Raw genomic sequence first — 23428 nt, forward strand, 5'->3', positions numbered from 1 at the left:
ATTTTACTTTAGGCACAGAGGAATAAGTTAATCTAAGGGTCTCTTTTTGCCTTTGAGAGGAAATGCATTCTCATTGCCAAGTGGACTTTGGAAGTCTGGTAGTTGTTCCTTTTTGGCAGTTTGCTGCAGATGGAGAGGGGTTTTAGAGGAAGTAAAACCCAGTAGGGAAGGAGGAAGTCTGAGATTCAAGCTGGGATAGCACAGTATTCCTCTTGTGATCCCTGGCTGGGGTGTACGCTACAATGTTCTCTACTCAGACTTCCAGTGGAAGGGTCTGGCTCATAGCACATCTCTTCCATAGCCTTCCAATGTCCTGCAGAGCTTTCCTAAGTTCCAGGTCCCCTATTTGAAGACTTTCTGCATCGCTTGCCTCTGCTTCCCAAGTGCTGGGATCAAAGGCATGCGCTACCACCGCCTGACACATCTAATCATCTTAAGAAAACAACTGCTAGACATTACGCTTGGTGATTCTGAATGAGGAGATCTGGGGTGAGGTCTGAGAATGTGCATTTTTTTTTTTAACCAAGTTGTCAGGTAGTACTAAGCTGCAGATGCAGGGCCCACACTTAGAATAGGACTTTACAGGGCTAGGCAATGTCAGCCATTCCCAGTGAGTTCTGTTACTGACCCATTGACCTCACCAAGGATGTACTTTCCTTCTTGTTTCTCCTCTTCCTTTCTCCTATTTTCCTTTCTCCTATCAATGCTCTCCTCCCTCCCTTTCTCCCTTCCCCCTCCCCTGTTCTCTTCTTCCCTCCCCTCCCCTTCCCTTCCTCACCCCTGCCCCCTCTTCTCTCCTCCCTTCTCTCCTCCCCTTCCCTCTCCTCTCCTCCCCTCTCTTCTCCTCCCTTGGTTTTTTGTTTTGTTTTGTCTTAGCTTTTTGTTTTGGAAAGGCTCTAGTAGTTCAAGTATCACATCCAAATCAAATGATACTGAGAGGAAGGAGGCCTTTGGGGCTTCCCCTTCATTTTGTTTTAAGGACAAGGACAACAACAAAGGGACTTAGTCTTTACACTTGGATTTGAGATAATTAGGACTCCAGCCAGGCTTCTAGATTGTCACACTATAGAATCAAAGCCACATGGAAAGGGTGCCAGGAGTCAATGTGAGGAGGTTTTGTCCAAGTTTTCATAGTTCCATCTAGAATTTCCCTTCATTCTTCTATATGCTTGCTGCCTTCCATATGAGGGGTAGATTCTTTTTAACTGGTTTACTCAGGGGTTCTGTCCCAGGATAGGGCTAGCCCTACCTAGTATTGCTTTTTAGGAGAGAACAAGTTTCTGCTATGAGAGAAGGATCAGACAGGAGTCTATTTCCTCCCACTCAACAACTGAGAGTTTGCATAGGTCCCTGTGCAGGTGGAAGTTTTTGTCCTGCCAGCAGCTCCCAAATAAACACACTGAGGTTGTATCAATTACAAATACTCAGCCATAGCTCAGACTTGTTACTAGCTAACTCTTACATTTAAATTAACCCATATTTCTTATCTATGCTCTGCCCCGTGGCTTGGTGCCTTTTCTCAGTATGGTACGTTCATCTTGTTCTCCCTGTGTCTGCTTGTGACCTCTTACTCCGCCCTTCTTCATCTCAACATCCTTAGTTTGGTTTTTCCGCCTATACTTCCTGTCTGGCTACTCACCAATCAGTTTTTTATTAGCAATTAGAGTAACACACTTCCATACTGTACAGGATTATTCCACAGCATCCCTGTTTGATCCTCTCCTGTCCACAAGTCTGAGCAGACTAACCTCTCTTGACCTTTGTTTGGGTGAAACTCTGGGCCAGGTGGAGCCTGTGCCATGGTGCAGCTGTGCATGTGGCTCTTCAACATGTTCCTCTTTCTTCATGGTCCTTCCTTCCCTTCATCTCTGTGAGTCTTTTCCTGTATGTCCTCAGATCCTACAGGCCCTGGGGAAGTCCTATCACCCTGGCTGTTTCCGCTGTGTCATCTGTAATGAATGTCTGGATGGAGTGCCTTTCACCGTGGACTCAGAGAACAAGATCTACTGTGTCCGCGATTACCACAAGTAAGGAGAAAGGAAGGGAGTAGAAGGTAACCTTACACAGGCCCCACCGAGCTCAGCAGAATGGAAAGTATGTAGAAGCTCTTTAAAGGTTTGTTTGGTGATAAAGCAGAACACAAAACTAATCAGAGGAATCCAACAAGCCTGTGGCTTCAGATTTACCCAATTTCACCAGGCACCAAGTCCGGCTCAGCACCTACCACTCTGCTTTTGAACCATCCCAGCTAGCTGTGAAGGGAGAAAACAGCCAGCTTCATCTTTATACTTAGGGGAGCAGGAAGCAGCCAGATTTCCCTGTAGCAGCCAGGAATAATGTTTCTATTCCAAAAAGTGAGCCTAGGTCCACATAATCCTGAGTGCTGGCCATGGAGGGCTCTGGCAGGCCCTGGTTGCCATTCATATTCTGGTAATAACACAATGTGCACCGTGTTCCCTTTGTTTTTCCCTCAGGGTGCTGGCCCCAAAGTGTGCAGCCTGTGGGCTTCCCATCCTTCCACCAGAGGTAAGATCTTATCTGCTCATAGATCTTCTAAAGACTGGGCTGTCTCCCTTGAGTCACTCAGAAGATCTATAACTGTTCTTATACCTTTCCACATAATCCTCCAATGCCCTGTACTGTCCCTTTTTCCTGTGCTGGCTTCCCAGCCCCATGTCCTGCTTGTGCCATTTTGTCTAAGAGCCAAATCAAACTGTCTTAGATTAGAGGGACAGAAAGCTTGTCTTTTATTCATCTTTTAAGAATAAATATCCCTGAAACCCTGCCTCAGTGAATAAAATAGAGAGTGAAGGAGGAAGATACCAGACACAAACCTCTGGCTTTTACATGCATGTGCACACGTGTGTGCCTGTGCACATGCAGTCATGCATACGTACATATGCAAAAAAAAAAAAAACAAAGAAAAAAAATGTCGCCATTGGTGTTTCTTTCAGTATTGTCTCTGACATCCCAGAAGATCACACTGCCCCTACCTACTCTCAATCCACTGAATCTGGTCTTTTTCCTACAAGTGTTTAGTATTCACTCTTGATTTATATCTCTCCCCCAAGGCCTCCTATTATTACCCCACAATCTCCTCCCACCCTATCCCATTGCTGGTGGTATTCCATGGATTTCTAACTAGCCTCTTTGCATGTCTTGCTTTTCTTTTGTCCCAGGGCTCAGATGAGACCATCCGTGTTGTGTCCATGGACAGAGACTACCATGTGGAATGCTACCACTGTGAGGTAAGCCCCTCCCTGTCTAGCCCCAAAGCCTACCTTAAAAAGGCCTCCTGGGTCATGGGACTAGGGTAGTCACCAGATTCTCTTTGAGGTGTATCCTCCAAGAACTGATTGTATGAGGGTAATAACAGATGTTCGGGATGAAGCTCTATGTCATTTTCTGAAAGTTCTGAAACTTGCAGTTGCTATCCTTGAAGCTACAGAACTCAGAGGATTATGTGTAGGGAGGGGCTCAAAGTCAGACTGTCACTTAGGTGTATAATGAGGGTTGGGGAGGAGATGTTCTTCCCTTCTGGGTGCAGAATGTTCTGTCTGTCAGAAGCTTCTGTCTGAACTGAGCCCTGGAAATCATGGAGAAACCTCTGTTGGAAATAGGTACATCAATTGGTGGGTAAAAAGGTTGTGTGGCGTGCTGCCCTGTGTGATACCCGACACTGAAGGAACCATAAGTGCCAGAGGTCACTCCGCATCAGTCTTCCAGCCATACTGAGTGGATTCATCCCCAGAAATAGACTAGATTCACTTGTGGTCTTGGAGGTAGGGAAAGCAGGGAGTATTGGTAACATGTAGATGGGTCTCACTGCTCAAACTGAGGAAGTAGGTGGGACTCATGGCTGGTGGGACCTCCTGAATCTGGAGGAGAGAATGAAGACTTAACAGTCTTCTCTGCACATTCATGACCCTGGTTGACCATTAAAAATGCAAGTGCCTCACCCAGTGGTGGTGGCAGAGGCAGGCAAATCTCTTGAGGTCAAGGCCAGCCTGGTCTACAGAGCAAGTTCTAGGATGGCCAGGGCTGTACAGAGAAAGCTTGTCTCAAAAACAAAAACAAACAACAACAACAACAATAACAAAAAATACGAGTGCCACAATTGAAATTAGGAGTCTCTTCATTTTCTAGTAGTCACATCCGAATAGTTGAAAGAAACAGGTGGAGATGCTGGTGTTGCGGTTCTCTTGGTAGAGTGCTTGCCTACCATGTAAGTCCTGAGTTCAGAAGGAAGCATCACAAAAACTAGGAGTGATGGTGCACACCTGTAATCCCATCACTTAGAATGCTGAGACAGGAGGATCAAAAGTTCGAGGTCATCCTTGACTACAAATGACATAGCAAGCCTGGACTACATGAGACACTATCTCAAAAGAGGAGGGATATGTGGGATTAAGATGCACAATGTTACAATGTTATTTCAACTTGTCGTCCATATAAAAACTATATTTTCTATCTTATTTGGGTCTTCTGTCTGGGAAGCCTGGTGTATATTTCTTCTGAAGCCACCTCTTAGTTCCAGTCAGTCTCATTTAATGAGCTGTTTTTTTTTTTTTTTTCTTTTTTCCGAGACAGGGTTTCTCTGTGTAGCTTTGCGCCTTTCCTGGAACTCACTTGGTAGCCCAGGCTGGCCTTGAACTCACAGAGATCCGCCTGGCTCTGCCTTCCAAGTGCTGGAATTAAAGGCGTGTGCCACCACCGCCCGGCTCATTTAATGAGCTTTATGGTGGCCAGTGGCCACTGGTTCTTTCACTAGACAGGAGCTGCCCACAGCCATGAAGTACCCTTTGCTGACTGGGTGGATTGTGGTTTCATGTTACTCTTGCAGTCTGTTTTGTTTTCATGGGACATTTTTGCCTCCTTGTAGGACTGTGGCCTAGAGCTCAATGATGAGGATGGTCACCGTTGCTACCCACTGGAAGACCACCTGTTCTGTCACTCCTGCCATGTCAAGAGGCTGGAGAAAGGACCCTCACCTGCAGCCCTCCACCAGCACCACTTCTAACCAGAGACACAGTGGGGAGGCAGGGCCAGGGCTGCCCAGGGAGGTGTCTGTGGAATACTTTTGGGGGTCCCCAGAAGAGGAGGAGCAGGAGGTCAAGTTCCTGCTTGTGTGTGAAGGGTACCTTTCTTTTAACCATAGCAGTGTGCACTCCCCATCAAGTCCATGTATTTTCCAAGTGCTTTTCCCCATTGCCATACCCTCACCAAACCACTCAGGAAGATGCTCTAACTTTGCACATGGCACATGACACAAGGTTGGGCCTGTGTAACTGGATACATCCTACTCCCTGAAAATAGTCCATGTTTCATGGGGACAGATTTTCAGATTGTGTTAAGCACATTTCACAATGTTCCTAAAGAGAAGCAGTGATGGAGATGAGCGGCACTTCCCTCCTCTAGGAAAATACCTGCACCCAGATAACCCTCACACACCCTGTGGTGCGATTTACAGTTCTTTCCAGATTTACTTTAGTTCTTCTGAGAGTGCGGCAAACTCTAGCTGCATCACGACAAGAAAGAAGTATTGCATATGCTTTGTATCCTTGGAGTTTGCTTGGTAAAACAGAGCCAAGCTTTGACATCTGGGAGGCTGGGTCTCCTGTTGTGCCTCTGCCTTTCCTCCCATTCCTAAGGCAGCTGAGCTGTGGCAGAGGCCTGTCCTGTCCTACACAGCCAGCTTTGAGAGAACTGGTGCAGGCACCAGGCTTCTTGTCCACTGCTTGGTGGTGTTTTTTCTTTGCTTTCTCTAGTCTGTGATGATGGAGTTGCTTCCTTAAGGTGAGTCTGAGGATCTCAAGTGCTCACACCCCTGACACCTCTTTCTGATTATTTGCTCATGGGCTTGAATCTCAATCCATATTCTGGGAGAGAGCTCCTTTTGAAAGGAGAGTTTTGTGTGTGTGTGTGTGTGTGTGTGTGTGTGTGTGTGTGTGTGTGTGTGTGAGAGAGAGAGAGAGAGAGAGAGAGAGAGAGAGAGAGAGAGAGAGAGAGAGGATGTTACTGAGTTTGTTTCAGAGGTATCTCTCCTGCCCACTTCTCAGCACATTCATTCGGTTTGAAGAAACCAATATAAGGTACACTGCTTTTGACTTTTTTTCTTCATTATTTCTCTCCACCTTTTTTCCACAGACAAAACATACCTCACAGATAGTTTTCACTAAATCACAGATCAAGGAGGAATTAGCCCTTCATATTGGAAACTGTTGGTGTACTGCAGTGGCTAATTTCCACTCTTGATTACAGCTAAGCAGTATAGTTGCAAAGCAAGGTAATCAGAGACTAGATGCACCTGAAATCAGCCCTCTGACCCATGTGCATCTGCATGCTGGCTCCTGGGGTAGCTGGGCTGAGGGAGACCACATGCTGATAAAATGTTAGGACCACTTCTGAGCTGGGTAGTGGGCACCTGTCCTTACAACATTTGGGAGACAGAGTTTGTGAAGTAGGAGTTTAAGGTTGTCCTCAACTATATGAGGTCCTGGCTCCACTCAAAAAAATTTAAAAGAGATAAAATAAAAATTCACCCAGCACTAAAGAACATAATTAACTCTGCCTAACACTTCCTGAGGTCAGAGGTCAGTGTCTCCTTGGTAGTTCAAATGGGAGAAACTGGAAAAACAAAAACAAAATGGCTTTCCAGTTGCCCTCTTATCTTCAGGGAGTGCCCCAGGATTTGTGGCAGGAAGGCTGCAGTATCTCACTTCGGCCAGTCAGGCTGGGCACCCCGCAGCTGGCTTGGGTGATAAAGCATGGTCAGTGGAGCCCCACCACATGTGAATGTGGACTCTTGACTGGGTCCCAGCTCTACCTGTAGGCCAGCTATTTCAATCCTGCTGGCCCCCTTTGCTTGTGAGAAGTTCAGAACTGGGACTGGGGATCAAGACCATCTTTTTCATTTTTATAAGGTTCATTCTGTTGGGATCCTTTGACCAGATGTTACTTGTTTCCTGTCCTAGACAGAGCCCCCTTAAAAACAACAACAGCAGCAACAACAACAACAAAACAACTATGAATATACTGGGTTATGGAGATAAACTCTAAAGCCAGGCCTCTTTCTTCCCTTCAAGTTATCTAGCTTGCCTTTGGCAAGGCTGACAGGGAAAGGAAATGAGCCAGTAAGTCTTTGCCGTCCTTGAGGTGCTGGTCTAGTTGACATACTTTACTCCAATTTTGAGTCAAGATGATTAAGAAAATTGCATTGGAATCAATGTTTGAAGTAGAGGGCATTTGCTTGCAAATTGAATAACTAGTTTAAAACTCTGATTAATTTTTTAAATGAAATTCCTGATTGAGGTGATTCAGATGTGTTTGCAAATAAATTTTATATTACTGAAAAAGAACAATAAAGGAATTTGCAGACTTCCTAGAACCTTTAGGATTGTCTTCTCTGATTGTTTTCTGGAGAAAGTACCGCTAGGGATCTCTTATTCATTGTTTCTCTCCATCTCAGGCCCGGGCATAGAAAACATGAAGAGATGTTTGCTTATCTGGGGTTTTAAATGTGCTATAAATTTTGGCCAAATAGAGCTGTAGGGAGATTATATTTATAAGCATGTAGGAAGAAAACACAGGGACTTAGCTTACTCTGTCTTAAAAGTTAGAGAAATAGCTTTTTCAAGATTCCTGTACAACTCTTGTATTTTGGATAAAACTAAGGAGATGGAGGCTGATCCCAGACCCAGGACTAGTGTCTGCCCTCCCTTTTCTCATTCTGCCCCATAGGTTTCAGAAGAGCCTTTAGCCCTAACTGACTTATTGGCTACCTGTTACAGCATAACAGAACTTTCCATTCCCCTGGCTAGTGCCTAAGTGAACCCCCTTTCAGCTGAGTCCTGTGAAGATCCAATGTTGAATCCCAGCTGGTTGATAGAAGAATCAAAACATTCTGAACACCTTCAAGTACTGCTATGGCTTGTTTTGCATGGCCTTCAATCACGCAAAATACAAAACAGGACTGTTAGGAAGATTTAGAATCTACAGTCCTTTGCATGAATTAAATACTATTCTGTAGTACCCTTTTCCCACTCAGTGAAAGTGCTGCCTACTAGCTAGGTTCCTTGCAAAGAACAGTGTGAGACAAACTATGGTTGCACAATACACTTGTAAAAGCTCTTAGGGCTGGGCAGTGGTAGTGCACACCTTTATCCCAGCATTTCAGAGGCAGAGGAAGATGGATTTCTGTGAGTTTGAGGCCAGCCTGGTCTACAGAGTGAATTCCAGGACAGCCAAAGCTATACAGAGAAACCTTGTCTCAAAAAACCAAACCAAACCAAATCACAACAACAACAAAAAACTCTCCTAAAAGGAAAGAAAACTCAGTAAAGTGCTTGCATGAAGACTTGAGTTCAATTCTCATAATTTGTATAAGAATGCCAGATGCAGTGGTGTGCTCTTATAGTCCCACCAGAGGAGAGGATGACAGGCAGATCTCTGGGGCTTGATGGTCAGCTAGTCTAGCCCAGTTAGTGAGCTCCAGGCTGAAAGACCTTGTTTGAAAGGAGGTGGATACCTGAGGTTGCCCTTTGTGCATTACATATTAAGAAAACTGCCAGGAAACTTTTTTTTTTTAATACTTTGCCAAGAATCAGTCCTAATTTTGTTTTCAGGTAGCCTCTGAAGTAACTTTAACAGAAAAAAAATGAGTAAAATGTACTAAGTGATTTCTGAGTACAAACAGGAGAGATATGGTCAATCTCACTGCAAAAGGAAAGAAAAGGTGGACAGCAACTGAGAAAGTCACCTGAGGTTGATCTCTGACCTTCACATACAAGAATGTCTAATTCTGTATGATTTACTCTGCCATCCCTCAGTCTCATTAGTGTTCACAAAGGCCTTAATTTATATTCCTAACTAGTGAAGAAAGGCCAAACTTTGAGTCTTTACCTGTTTAGAGAGCTTGAGCAGGAGTTCTCTGTAGGTCAGTGCAGTGGCTCACCAACTGGAAATATTCTTTTACTAAAGCCTTATGAAGCAGGGTACAAATTTAATCCCCATTTTATTAAAAGGGAGGAAATGTTCATTGAACCCGGAGCTGGTGAGTGGAAGGATAATCAGAGATAGAAATAAGATGGCATACTAAAAAACATGTGACCTCAGTTCTCTGGGGGTTCACTCAGCTTTTATCTGGCTGGTTTTGGACTCAAGAACTCATGACCTTAAGCAAGTTCAGTTTTTTTTAAAGACAGGTACTGTGGGATGGTCTGTATGTCAAATGTGTTGCTGATTGGTCAATAAATAAATCACTGATTGGCCATTGGCTAGGCAGGAAGTATAGGCGGGACAAGGAGGAGAATAGAGCTGGGAAGTGGAAGGCTGAGGGGGAGACACTGCCAGCCGCCATCAGGATAAGGAAGATATAAAGTACCGGTAAGCCATAAGCCACGTGGCAAGGTATAGATTAATAGAAATGGATTAATTTAAGCTGTAAGAACAGTTAGCAAGAAGCCTGCCACGGCCATACAGTTTGTAACCAATATAAGTGTCTGTGTTTACTTGATCAGGTTTAAGCGGCTTGGGACTGGCGGGTGAGAGAGATTTGTCCTGACTGTGGGCCAGGCAGGAAAACTCTAGCTACAAATGGCGCCCAACGTGGGGCAAGAGTTTCCACCTAAAACCTGAGAAAAAAGATTCTAAAATGGAGCTAAAAACAGCTTCCTAATTGTCTCTCTCAAATGAGCGGCAGCTGCCGGTTTGAGCTACTGGTGGGTTCCTGGTGTGCGCGCTCGACCTGCCGCCATATGGCGGGAATGAGGCCTCTGCAAGTGGCACATTAAGCTACATTGTGGATTTAGCCTTTGCTAGTACAAAAAAAAAAGAGGTTTCTGGGCTACACGCTGCTTGGATAAAAGCATAGACCCACGATGGCTCCCAGAGCTGGCGGTAAGCATACCGCCGCCATGTTGGGAAGCTGAGGTGGGCGGAGCCAGTAGCCACAGCACCAACACCGTTTCAGGCTTAGAAGGCTGCAGCTTAAAACAATAGATTCACAATAAGACAGATTCAGATGTAATAGTTTAAAATGTATGTAAAATATACGTAGGCTTAAAAGAAAAAAAAAGGTGATATATACAGTATAGAAACAAATACATGGTTTTAAAAAATAAAGTCTTTAAAGAGACAGTAAAAGTAATATAAAAAATAAGCCACGTAGAGATGACTATTACACAGAGAGTCTGGATTGTGTTGTCTTTGGGATTCTTAACTACAGAGAGATATTTGATTGTAAAGGAAGCTGAGTTAAACCAGTATGTATATTTTAAAGATACTTTGACTTCAAAATTTGGATGTAAGGATATGTTGCTTTGGAAAAGAGTCTCTTTTGTTTCCACAGAAAGCAAGAGGCTATGGATTTGTTCCAGATTAAGACACATCAGGTTTGACCAGCCAAGACCACCTGAAAGGTCTCCGATGACACCATGGCCCAGATGATCCAACATCCAGAACCGTTTCAAGGCAACTGGCTCAGATGATACAGCCTCACGGACTACTCCATGATCCTAAAATTTTCTTTATTTCCCAGAAGATACAGCGTCCCCCTCCAGCAGGAAGTAGTAAGAGAAGCTACGCCCAAATTCCCAAATATACCAAGCTGACTTTGGAGATGTGTAAAGGTTAAAACCTTCCTTTTTAAGAAAAGAAAAGGGGAAGTACTGTGGGATGGTCTGTATGTCAAATGTGTTGCTGATTGGTCAATAAATAAATCACTGATTGGCCATTGGCTAGGCAGGAAGTATAGGCGGGACAAGGAGGAGAATAGAGCTGGGAAGTGGAAGGCTGAGGGGGAGACACTGCCAGCCGCCATCAGGATAAGGAAGATATAAAGTACCGGTAAGCCATAAGCCACGTGGCAAGGTATAGATTAATAGAAATGGATTAATTTAAGCTGTAAGAACAGTTAGCAAGAAGCCTGCCACGGCCATACAGTTTGTAACCAATATAAGTGTCTGTGTTTACTTGATCAGGTTTAAGCGGCTTGGGACTGGCGGGTGAGAGAGATTTGTCCTGACTGTGGGCCAGGCAGGAAAACTCTAGCTACAGACAGGGTTTCTCTTTCTAGTCCTGGCTGTCCTGGAACTGGGACTAAAGGCCTGGACCACCACCTCCTACTGATTTTATTTGTCTAAATAAAATGTTTAGAGAAACACTAAGTAATCGATCAGTTTGACAAGTTTTAAGACTTATTAAAGACTTAGTTATATCAGAATAATCAACAAGATAAAATATAAGCAGATTACAGTAAAAAAAGTAATAAAAGCACAAAACAAAATTTAAAAAGCGTCTATAATATATATGAGTGAACATTATATAAGAGTGAAAATTAAGTTAAATAAGAATAAACTCGCAGGAAGACTGTAATGTATAACAACAAAAGAGCTATTACGCTCTTGCAGAGGACCTGAGTTCTGTTCCAAGCACCTGCCTTGGGTGAGTGTAACCCAGCTCCAGAGGGATCTCATATCTCTAGCCTTGTAGAACACTTGCACTCAAGTGCATGCACACACACACACAAAGAGAAAAATAAATATTTTTAGAGGTCAAGTTTGTGAGAAAAAAAATTGAATACACCAAGAGAAAATAATCAACAGGTCAAGAAATAGAAGTAAAAAGGAAGTAGTGTTTTTCCACTTATAACTGCAAAGAAACTACAATTTATATCTGTATTTGTATGTAGATACCCTATTTATTTAGTTATAGACAGGACCCAAAAATAATACCTCTCTCCAATTTTAGGATTATAGGTATATGCCACCACATCAGACCTGGATATCTAATTTATATGTATATAAAATGTCTAATGTTGATTAGCATGTGTGGAAACATGCTGATGACATAAAGTATATTGCTTTAAATTCTTCCACAAAGCAATTTGAAAATATGTACCAAAAATCTAAATGCCCATGAAATGGACCTTTAAAATGTCTACCTGACCAAACAGAACATCTTAAAGCAAGAACATTTCAGCCAGGTGTGGTGGTACATGCTTGTAATCTCAACATTTGGGAGCGTGGAGAATCTATAGAGTTCCAAGTCCATCTTCCATAGCTAGGTAAAGGCCCTTTGTCTTATATAAGACACACACACACACACACACACACACACACACACACACACACACACACACCCTTAAAACATCCAAATATTTTTGCATATACGGTTTCTCTATGTAACACCCTGGCTGTCCTGGAACTCTCTCTGTAGACCAGGCTGGCCTTGAACTCACAGAGATCCGCCCGCCTCTGCCTCTCGAGTGCTGAGATTAAAGACGTGGGCTAACACCATCTGGCCAGTGTCATTTTTTAAGTGTTAAAACTGGCATCAACTCATATTTCCAAGATAAAATTTATGTTTAAAATACCTAGTTTTTAATGTAATTAATATCTTCAAGGAATATTTAATGACCTTAAATCTCAGACACAAAAGAAAGGACAAACAAAAACAAAGAAACACCATAAATTCATTCACCCCCCCCCCCCCCCCCCAATGTAGAGGCCAGTTATGCTGTCTTGCTCTGGAAGCAGAAGTGGGCAGGTCTCTGAGTTCCAGACCAGCCAGGTCTACATTCAGGTCATTCAGGGCTGCAAGAGTGAGTCATAGCCCTTGCCCTGCCTCTAATTCTGCCCCTAACAGTTTCCTGTATTTGACACATTTTTAATAAACTCTTGGGGAGTGAAGTTTGTTAACTAGGACAAGTTAATCGAGTTAAATGAATAGGCTGAATCCCCTTTCTGTCACATCTGTCTCTGGTCTTACGTAAAATGAATGGTCATGCGCTCGCTTTTCTGGGCCTCTTACTGTGAAATCCCTGAAGTTTTAAGGTTTCCTTGTGGAATGGAGGCCAGGTTGGCTTTGCAAGAGGAACTAGCCAAGGCCTCTTGTAGCGTTCCGGGGTCCGCTGCCCGGTCACTGTGCTGCAGAGCAGAAGCTGCGCCCTTCTCGCGTCAGTGCCGCCTGAGTTCCTCCTGCAAGGAGCCTTTGCTTTTCCGTCATCGGGTGGAAAGACACTGGCCACGAACGGCCCTAATTGCGAACCTCCACTTTCAGGAGTGTTTTCTTAAGTGTACTGGTTTACAGGCTTCTGCGCAGCTTTAAGAACAGGGGCGCTAGGAAATTTGCAAACCGTTTTAGACAACTCTGGGTTTCAAACACGTCTAAAAAGGCGCAAAGCAGCATTAAAATTCAAGATACCTGACCTTGACATTCTAGCTAAGATCCTTTTCGAGGCGGCCTTGTAACATTCAATTCAAATATGTAGAGAGGAAAAAAAAAACAATCTGCACGTATCGAGCCAGCCAGGAGTCGAACCTAGAATCTTCTGATCCGTAGTCAGACGCGTTATCCATTGCGCCACTGGCCCAGTGCTGTTAGTGCACCTTCCGTGATGGCTGATCTCTGATTACGCAGTTTCAACAGGCTTCCTGCCTCCAGTTCTCCATTCTTGTCGGTTCGTTGAGCGTCTCGACTCAGAGCAACGCTACCAGGACTCCACCTTTCACCGCAGCGCGTTGCACCAATCTCCGGCGGCGACGTCACGGCGTTCTTTGGCTTGCTCCAATCCGTGCATCGGAGGCGTGTCTCGCAGGTACCGGCTGGCGCACTGGTTTGTCCGCCTCCGGCTCCCGTGCTATCCCGAGAGGCGGTCCCGGGAGGGGGTGGGACCAGGCCGAGGCTCCTTGACCACCGCACCTAGAGAGCGGCCGCGCCGGAGTCGAGGTGGCGTCGGGGTCCGCTGCTGGCGGAGAGAAGAGGAAGGAGGTGCTAGTGCACGATGGCGGCGGCGGCCTACGAGCAGCTGAAGCTGTGAGTCCCATGGGCTGCGGTCGCTGACAGGAAAGGGCCGAGGGGCGAGCGGGCTCCGAGGCCCGGAGCGTGTGCGGCCCGCACTGTCCGGGCTAGCGGACTCGGCTTTCTCCGTCCGGCCTGGCCACAGCGTAGGCCCGGTGTCCCGCAGCCTTGCCCGCCCTGGGCCTAGCGCGGTGAGCCGAGCCCGAGCCCGCAGCGCTAGGAGAGCTCCCGGTGTGGCTTCTCGGAGAGGCCTTATTGACTGGACCTCCGGGAGTGCTCTGGCGTTCGTCGCCAGAGTAAACCTTTCTCTTGGTTTCTGGCTTTCCGGGCCTGGGAGCCGCTAAGACTAGTCCTTCTTAGGGTGCAACACAAATCCAGTCAGTCGTCCGAAGGGCCGGACGAATTTACTGTGCTTATTTCAACAGTCTGTGCTGACAGCTAGAGGCTTGCTTCCAGTTTTTGCACAGTAAAATTGACTTTTTAGCAAAGCCAGGTGCTTGAAGTTCCACACCTGCACTCTTTCTTGGACAAATAACTTCGCCCTAATCGCTTTAATTATTTACCTTGAGATTGTTTAAAAGTCACGGACCATAGTCTGGGAATGCCTTTAGTAGCAGAAGCAAATATAACTTTGAAAAGCTAAGTTAAAAATATCTTGTTACTTAGACATAGGCATTCTAATTCGTTTGCAAAGAAACAAATGTAGTTTGGGTGCTCCTTATGAATAACTGAAAAGTTCAGTGTAAAGTTAGTACAGAATTAGGAGGGAGGCCATCTGCTCAACACCTTGTGTTTTTGAAAAAAGGTGGTAATTGGTTTTCTTCACCCTTTGTTCCTTTTCCACTTGCTACAGTTCTCTTTGAAAACCTCAGCTGCACACTCCCCTCGACATTTCTTTTAACTAATTCTCCTTTACAAAGTGAACAATCACACTGGTGACAGTTGAAGCAAAGTGTATTGGTTTATGTTGGGCCAGAGTCACATGTATTTTATTGGCAAATTAGGTTATTGTCAGTCCACCTGATAGTTGTTGAAGGGCTGAATATGATCCTGTACTAGGTCTCAGGTGTGTTAAGCTATTTGGAGCCTTGGCTTGAAGCAGCTCCGCTTTAGATTACAGGATATCATTGAGTTTTCCTGCAACTAAGAATGACTGAGATGGATAATTTGAGAATTAGGAGGATTATTTTTGAGTTGCCCAGGCATTAACTCTCACCAATTCAGACCTCAATACAGGCAGACATCCTCTGTATACATAAAAGAGAAGGGAAATTTATTCTTTAGTGGTGGGAGCAATGGTTTTGTATTGAAGTAGAAACTATGGATTTGAGTTATATATTGTATTTCAGTGGAAACTGAATCTAGGGTTATATGGAAGTCACTATCAGTCTTTAGGTTTTGGATGTTTCTATAATGTGAAGGTAGAACTTCATTGAAAGTTTTTCTTGGGCAAAGGGTTTGTGAGTTAGAGTCTGTTTCCATCCCTTTTTGACCCTCCTATTTAAACTTTTAAATATAGCCCTTGAGCAAAGAATAGTCTGTTTTAGAGGTATTTGTATGTTGAATTAGTTGCTGATCTAAGAATTGGTGGGACATAGTAGCCACTTTTTAAAAAACGCCTAAAAAGCCGTATGAAAAGTTACTTATTGCCGGGTGGTGCTGCCCGCCTTTAATCCCAGCACTCGGGAGGCAGAGGCAGGAGGATCTCTGAGTTCGAGGCCAGCCTGGTCTACAAAGTGAGTTCCAGGACAGACTCCAAAGCTACACAGAGAAACCCTGTCTCAAAAACCAAAAAAAAAAAAAAAAAAAAAAAAAGTATAGATGTACTGGTATATAACTTATCTAAATGTTGAAGTGTGTGGATATTAAATAATAACCTTTTGTACATTATGCCATACATTTTCTTCAGCCCTTCTCTGCCTTGTTAAACATATTGCCTTCCAGATATGTTTTGTTCATCCTCTAGTTTTCTCAGCTTACAATTTCCACTTCCATTTTATTGACCTACAAGATCAAGCCCACATTTCTTAGCCACCTGAATTCTAATCTCTTTATAATCTTCTAACTTTATTTCCTGTGAGTCATGCTAAAGTTTGCTACTTCTCTTCTAGCTTCATGTCAGGTTTATTTTGATCTTTCTGCCAGAGTGCTTTCTGCATCTGTCCTGTCTCCATGCTGGTCACTCACATTTGCAGTGAAGAGAGATCTCAGGTGGTTTAGTCAGAGTAGACAATGGATTAGCTTTCTAAAACTTTCTACTAGCTTTGCATCCTGGGCAGGTTATTCAGCCTCTGAATAATTTTTTTTCTGAAAATATGAATTTTTATATTTCATTATGTTGAGTTTGTAGGTAAAGTACTCAAGGTGCCTCATAGAAACCGGAGAATCTGGTTTCCCTTCATTGAGCTCCTGTATTATTTTTGAAGCCAAAAGTGAAGATTTATTGTTACAGGGTTTGCACACCAAATATTTGTATGATTTACATATTCTGTTTTCTCTCTCATAGACAAGAGGACTGAAAAGTAGAATGACCAAAGTACTGTTTGAACCACTTATTTTGCCATGTGAAATACGTTATGTATACTTATTTCTCCAACAAGGCTAAATGTATCTAAAATGTGATTAGTACCTTAATGTTGATTTCTTCTCTAATTCTTTGCAATACTTAGCATGAACCTTTGAAGAGCGTCTACTCTATAAATCTCCAGAGTAAATTAATTTATCCAGTATAGATTACTTCAAGAACAGTCTGGGATAATTTGGCATGTGTTCTTTTGAAGCAGCAGAACCTTAAGTCCTTTCATGTCTATTATTTTCAGTGCCTCTGTGAGGTCATAGGTTGACATATAGTTTGCCCTCATTGAAGAATGTCACATGGTGTCCTGGTCACATAGGTCACACACTAAGCCATGGCAGAGTCAACCTTGAAACACAGTTGCCCAAGAGTCCAGTGATCTTTCCATTACACTGCATTATTCAAATGACCCTTATCAGATTGCTCTCTCTGTAGTCTGTGGACAGCCAGGCATAAAACTGAGTTACTTGTAAGAGAAAATAGTTGACATGTGCATGTGGGTTTTTCATATAGAAAACAGAATCTATGTTGTTTGTTTTAAAAGACATAGTCCTACTGTATAGGCCAGGCTGGCCTTGAATTCATGATTCTTCTGCCTCACCATTCCCAGTACTAGGATTATTGATATGGGTCAACATGCCTAGCTTTTTAGGCTACTTACATAGCATGAGTAATGTCAGATACAGTAAATTTGAAATTGCAAAAATATAAAAATGCATTATTGGATAATATTAAAGCCACCCTACACCACCCTTTTTCTCTTTAAATGTCAGCCAAAATAAAACATAAGGCAAAGAATGCTTTTAGGTGTTCTAGCTTTTTGACATTGTAAAATGACTTTATCATCTACAACGTACACACTTAAGAACCATGCTGTCAAGTTGCAGGAAAAAGAGCACCCCCCCCCCTCCAAAATTGTTTTTAAACAAAAAATGTGCTAGGTAAGTTTATGATTGTGTATCAGGTCGTATTCATAGCTATTCTCAGCCACATGTAGATCACATGCTGAATATGTTTGTTAGATACTGAATCAGGTGGTAGTTTGCTCCTGAAAAAAATACCCTTTCCTGAGCTGGAGAGATGATTCAGTGGCTAAGAGCACTTGCTGTTTTTTTCAGAGGACCTGAGTTCATTTCCCATCACCTCCATAGGGTGGTTCACAACTGCCTTTTTCTCTAGTTCCAAGGGATTCAAATCTGCCTTCTGGACGCCACAGACACCTTCCTTTCTTCCTTCCTTCCTTCCCTCCCTGTCTCTATCTCTATCATACAAGTGTGCACATACGCATGTATGTACATATTTGAATAATAATTATAAAGCAAAAGTCTTTTTAAAAGTATTCATACCTTTAGGGGGAAAAGAAAGAAATACTATTTCCTCAGGAATTTGCTGTTCTTAAACACTCTCATTTACATAGCTATGCAATTAGGAGAAATGTGATGAAGCCCAGAGAGCAAATGCCATCTAAGCTCACTGTATCTAAGCTCACTGCAGTGAACATATGAACAGTGTGTCTAGTGCAGTGAACACAATGTATTTACACAGCTTTGCGTGAAGGGAAGGGGATGGCTCAGCTGAAGTTTTCTTAATGAAATTAGGCACAGATGATAAAAGTTTGTGTCCAGAGGAGGCATTAGTTGTATAGAAGTTCATAATAGAGAATCCTGCTTGAGAAAGAACCTCTTGAGCCCAGGTTGGTCTTGAACTCAAAGATGACTTGAACTCCTTCCTCATCTTTCTTTCTTTCTCAAAAGTATTAGGATTATTGGATGCACCAGTACTGACTACTGGTGGGCTTGGGGAGTTAAGATCTGGTTTGTGGGAGTCTGTTAGTGGATTTTAAGGTAGATAAGGAATAGATAGGATCCAGGAGTTTTGAAGAAGATGGAATTGAAATGAATTAGCTTCCTAGAGATATCAGTTGATTTGGGCGTTGTATTGGGCCCCTGGTGAACCTGTGCAGTAAGGAGAAGCACCCAGAGAGAGACTGAGATGATACTGCTGGAATCCAAAGGGAGGTTGAGCCCAGAGGACCCTTCTTTATGTCTTAAGTTCTTTTTCCTAATTAAATCTAGTCAAATATTACGTCTGTTTTTCCAACCAGAGATATGTTAAACATTTTAAGACCTTAATTTAATTCTTTTAAGGTTTCAGAGGAGGTTTGTTGTTACAATTTTATTACAACAGTCATGTTTCTCTGCAAATAGTAGTTTTTAATTGTGATAATATACTTTAAAAATGTACCCTCTTAACTATATGCATTCAGTTTCATGATATTAAGTACTTTTACATTGCTGTATGCCATTGCTACAGTTTATGTCAAGAATTCTTTTCATTTTGCAAAACTACAACTCTGCTCATTAAATGACTCTGTTCCTCCATTCCTTCCCACACCTGGCAACCATTATTCTCCTATTCCTGTGGATTTGAGTAGTCATTCCAGTGCCTCATTTAAGTGGACTCAGTATTTTTCTTTCTGTGACTGGTTTATTTCCTTCCTATAATGCTTCAAAGTTCAACTGTAATACAAATTCCTAAAAAGTGATGGACATCAAAGAAACTCCATATGGAGTTTACTTTGTGGCAGAAGATAGCCACTGGGCAAGAAAGTGCCCTTGCCTCAACTGCTGACAGTATGCTGTCCAAATGGACAAGCAGGACACAAAAGAAAGGACTGCGGAACCTTGCCAAGGCAAGGTAGGAAGGCCCTTTAGAAAATCCTGCTTCACAGATGAATCTGTCAGATATGCTAGGCCTATAGTCCGAAGATGGATGCCCCAACATTGCAGAGGAACCTTGGGTGACTGTCCAGGCAGCCAGCTGTTTCTGTCATTTCTCACAGTTTTTGGAAGTCTCTTGCTTGCACTTCCTGCTTACTTAGGTAATATTATTTCCTTCCTGGGTCTCTAAGGGAGTTAAGACTAGATAGTTACAGTTTTCCTTGTTAACAAATTCAGAACAGAAACTCACTAAAGAGGTGTAAAGTGTACAGGTTTGAAAGACATCAAAAGATAGTATTCGGTTGGTAATGCAAGTTAGAATAGAAAATGAATTAGGTAGAACATTTTGGATTCACTAAAATAGGATAGATAATGGAGTATTTTCTCTGAATTTGTCAAATGTTTATGCACTGAACATTGTTAATGTAATTCTTGACAATATATTGTATATACTTATTGTACTTATTGTATATAGTTTTTCGTATACTAGTTATAACCTTCTATTATTATTTTAGATGAAAAAGGGGAAATGTGGTGATATATTGTGTACCCTAACAAAATTTGCCTGAAGATCAGAGAACAGAAGAAAAAGCCACGAGATTAAACATAGAGGCCAGGCAGTGGTGGCATACACCCTTAATCCTAGCACTTGGGAGGTAAGAGATCCATCTGGATCTCTGTGAGTTCAAAGCTACCCTGTTGCTAGAGTTTTCCTGCCTGCCCCAGAGTCAGGACAAATCTCTCTCACCTGCCAGTCCCACAGCCACTCAGACCCTACCAAGTAAACACAGAGACTTATATTGGTTACAAACTGTATGGCCGTGGCAGGCTTCTTGCTAACTGTTCTTACAGCTTAAATTAATCCATTTCTATAAATCTATACCTTGCCACGTGGCTCGTGGCTTACCGGCATCTTCACATGCTGTTTGTCATCATGGCGGCTGGCAGTGTCTCTCTGACTCAGCCTTCCACTTCCCAGCTTTATTCTCCTCCTTGTCCCACCTATACTTCCTGCCTAGCCACTGACCAATCAGTGTTTTATTTATTGACCAATCAGAGCAACACATTTGACATACAGACCATCCCACAGCACCACCCTGTGTAGCTGAAGGTTTTCCTGTGCTCGCCCAGCACTAAGGACCCCGCAGCTGCTTATAAAATCACTCAGAAGCTTATATTAATTAAAACTCCTCAGCCGTTAGCTCAGGCTTAGTACTAACTAGCTCTTACACTTAAACTCAGCCCATTTCTGTTAATCTATATGTTGCCACATGTTCCATGGCTTTACCTGTATGTCATTACATGCTGCTCCCTGGACGGCAGGCTGGCATCTCCTGACTCAGCCTTCCTGTTCCCAGAATTCTCCTTGTCTGTTTACCCTGCCTATACTTCCTGCCTGGCTACTGGCCAATCAGCTTTTTATTTATCAACCAATCAGAGCAACACATTCACAGCATACAGAACATCCCACAACAACCCTGGACTACATGAGATTGACTCAATCTAGGAGAGAAAACAGAGGCAGGCAGTGGTAGCATGCATCTTTATTTAATCCCAGTACTGGGAAGCACACACACCTTTAATCCCAGGAAGTGATGGCTGGGCAGAGAAAGTTATATAAGGAGTGAGGAGACAGGAACTAAAGGCTTTTTTGGCAGAAGCGTCCCTTTTAGCTAGAGGCTTTTTCGGCTGAAGCCCTTTCAGTTGGAGCTTTTTCAGGCTGAGGAGTTGGTGAGGTAAGAGGTGGTGGCCGTGGTTTGCTCTGCTTCTTTGATCTATCAGCTATTGTCCCAGTATCAGGCTATGGATTTTTTATTAAGACCACTTAGAAATTCGTGTTATATTCAACCTTCTCGTAGCATGTGTTAGAATTTTCTTTGTAAGGCTGACTAACATACCATTAATGGATAGTCTTATATTGCTCATCAATGGGAACACGTTCTATGAAATGCATCCTCATACAAGTTTCATTATTCTGTGAATATCAGAACGTGCATCTACCAGACCAAATGGTATAACCTTATTACACTCTTAGCCTGTATGGTATCTACTATGTACATATAATTCATAGTTGACCAGAATGTTATGCAGTATACCCATATGGCATGTGCTTGTAATCCCAGCACTTCAGAGGAGGAAGCAGAAGTATTGGTAGTTCAAGGCCAGCCTCAGTTATTTAATCACATTGAGACTGTCTCGAAGTAACAATAGCAAATAAATAGAAAATGTTATGCAGTGCATGTCTGCAGTGTACCACATTTTGTTTATCCAAAGATGGATATTTAGATTGCTTCTGTATTTTTTGGCTATTGTGATTTATGCTGTTTTAAATGTGGGTATAGCAAATAATCTCGTCTAGATACTTCTGTCAGTTATTTTTAATACATACACAAAAGTAGAATTCTGCCAGGCATTTTGGCCATGCCTTTAATCCCAACACTGGTGAGGCAGAGGCAGACATATCTTTATGAGTTAGAGGCAAGCTTGGTCTACATAGCAAGTTCCAGAAAGCCAGGGCTCCTTAGTGAGACTCTTGTCTCCAAAAAAATAAAAGGGGTGGGGGCTTGGGATTGCTAGGTTGTATAACAGTTCTAATTTTAGATTTTGAAAGACTGACATTGGCCGCACCATTTTATCCTGCCACTAGGAAGCACTAGGGTTCAATTTTGTGACATGATTGCCACCTCTTATCCCCCACCCCCCTTCAAGACAGGATTTTGTAGCCCTGGCTGTCCTGGACCTCACTCTGTAGACCAGGCTGGCCTCGAACTCACAGAGATCTGCCTGCTTTTGCCTCTTGAGTACTGGGGTTAAAGGCATGTGCTCCCACCGCCTGGCTAAGTTGTTTTTTTTTTTTAAATTATTGCCACAATCAATCAATCCCAGTGTAAGTTAAGGTTACAGTCTTTGTGTTGGTTCACACTTGTAGCTATCTTGGGATACATGTGAGCCGCAGACCTGATAGATTCTTTATCTTAGTTTCCATGAAGTCTAGTCTGTGTATTTGTTAGTTGAGAGTGCAGAGTGTGATATAACCTGTTGATGGGTTAATTTTGAAAATTTCCTGGCAGAATGTGGCCTCCATGATATGTTAAAATTAAATTTTTAAATTTCTCGGGCCGGGCGGTGGTGGCGCACGCCTTTAATCCCAGCACTCGGGAGGCAGAGCCAGGCGGATCTCTGTGAGTTCGAGGCCAGCCTGGGCTACCAAGTGAGTCCCAGGAAAGGCGCAAAACTGCACAGAGAAACCCTGTCTCGAAAAACCAAAAAAAAAAAAAAAAAAATTTCTCACCAGAGAACATACTATGCTCTCTTCTTAAATCAGGCTTAAACTTAGACCTGTCAGAAATTAGGGCACCAAAAGGGAGGAAGGTAGGTAGAGGAAGGGAAGGGAAAAGAAAGCGGGGTGGGGGTGGGGGTGGGATGGGGGGTGAGGGGGGGAGTAGATTGTCTCAGACCTGAAGCCCACTGTTAGCTTTGTCCTAGATGTCCTAGAAGTTTACCTTTATCCACAATTTGATTTCTGAGAATATATATTAAATGACCATTGTTACATTACCAGTAATATTTTCTTGGCTAGGATAAAAGAATGTTTAAAATTGTTTACTCTGTCACTAAGTCAATGAAAACATCCAGTGGATTAAAGCCAGTACCTTTGTCTACAGAGTGGCCCCTGGTGAAGATTTAAAAGCAAACATAGCAGTAAAACCACACACACCAGCAACACTTGCATCATAGAATATTTACTCAGTTATTTTTGACTATAAGTACTTACTTTTAAAAAAAATCTCATCAGCTTTTGAAATGAAGTCTAGGGAACATAAAAATTCACAGGACAGAATTCAGATTAGGGTTAAGGCCAGTTAATGAGTGGTGGGGAATGAACAGAGGGAAAGAGGACAGCAAGAGCAAATGACACTGTGCTTCTGTGAGTAGTAGGATTCTAAGTCATAGTTACCGCCCATAGAAATGTCAGCTGACATCATTGTTCATGTTTTCAATCCAAGCCTAGAATAGCATTTTTAATTAAGCAAACTTTATTGATAAATTTCACCTGATTAAAGTCTAACATCAATGAAAGAAATCATGGCACTGAATCCTCTCATATAGAATAAATTACTGTTCATCCTCCAGTTTTTGTTGTAACCAGGCTTTCTTCCATACAAATTTGTGTAAGTTTTCAGTACTAGAATTATATTTTTTGAGGCAGGATCTCACCATGTAGCCCTGGCTGGTCTGGCACTCACTAGGCAGATCAGGCTGGCCTCAAACTCATAGAGATCCTCCTGCCTCTGCCTTGTGAGTGCTGGGATTAAAGGCATTTGCAATCATA

At 42.9% G+C, this 23428-nt stretch overlaps 2 protein-coding genes and 1 non-coding gene across 3 annotated transcripts in view; 2 read left to right on the top strand and 1 right to left on the bottom strand.

The window, feature by feature from the left end:
* Limd1 (LIM domain containing 1) overlaps nucleotides 1-7393 on the top strand; it is a 62265-nt gene extending 54872 nt beyond the window's left edge. Inside the window, exons 5-8 of the mRNA XM_052725685.1 lie at nucleotides 1897-2027; nucleotides 2475-2526; nucleotides 3180-3248; nucleotides 4883-7393. Coding sequence (XP_052581645.1) covers nucleotides 1897-2027; nucleotides 2475-2526; nucleotides 3180-3248; nucleotides 4883-5020 — 390 coding nt within the window. The 3' untranslated portion in view covers nucleotides 5021-7393. The remainder of the gene's footprint in view (nucleotides 1-1896; nucleotides 2028-2474; nucleotides 2527-3179; nucleotides 3249-4882) is intronic.
* Nucleotides 7394-13299: 5906 nt separating this feature from the next.
* On the bottom strand, nucleotides 13300-13372 carry Trnar-acg (transfer RNA arginine (anticodon ACG)). The gene has a single exon. It is a non-coding gene; the product is annotated as a tRNA-Arg (tRNA).
* A 252-nt stretch (nucleotides 13373-13624) lies between these two features.
* Nucleotides 13625-23428, top strand: part of Sacm1l (SAC1 like phosphatidylinositide phosphatase) — a 70671-nt gene continuing 60867 nt past the window's right edge. The window contains exon 1 of the mRNA XM_052725698.1: nucleotides 13625-13815. Coding sequence (XP_052581658.1) covers nucleotides 13784-13815 — 32 coding nt within the window. The 5' untranslated portion in view covers nucleotides 13625-13783. The remainder of the gene's footprint in view (nucleotides 13816-23428) is intronic.

Source organism: Peromyscus californicus, unplaced genomic scaffold (assembly GCF_007827085.1).
Source record: "Peromyscus californicus insignis strain IS unplaced genomic scaffold, ASM782708v3 Scaffold_11__1_contigs__length_118956290, whole genome shotgun sequence".
Classification (NCBI taxonomy): domain Eukaryota; kingdom Metazoa; phylum Chordata; class Mammalia; order Rodentia; family Cricetidae; genus Peromyscus; species Peromyscus californicus.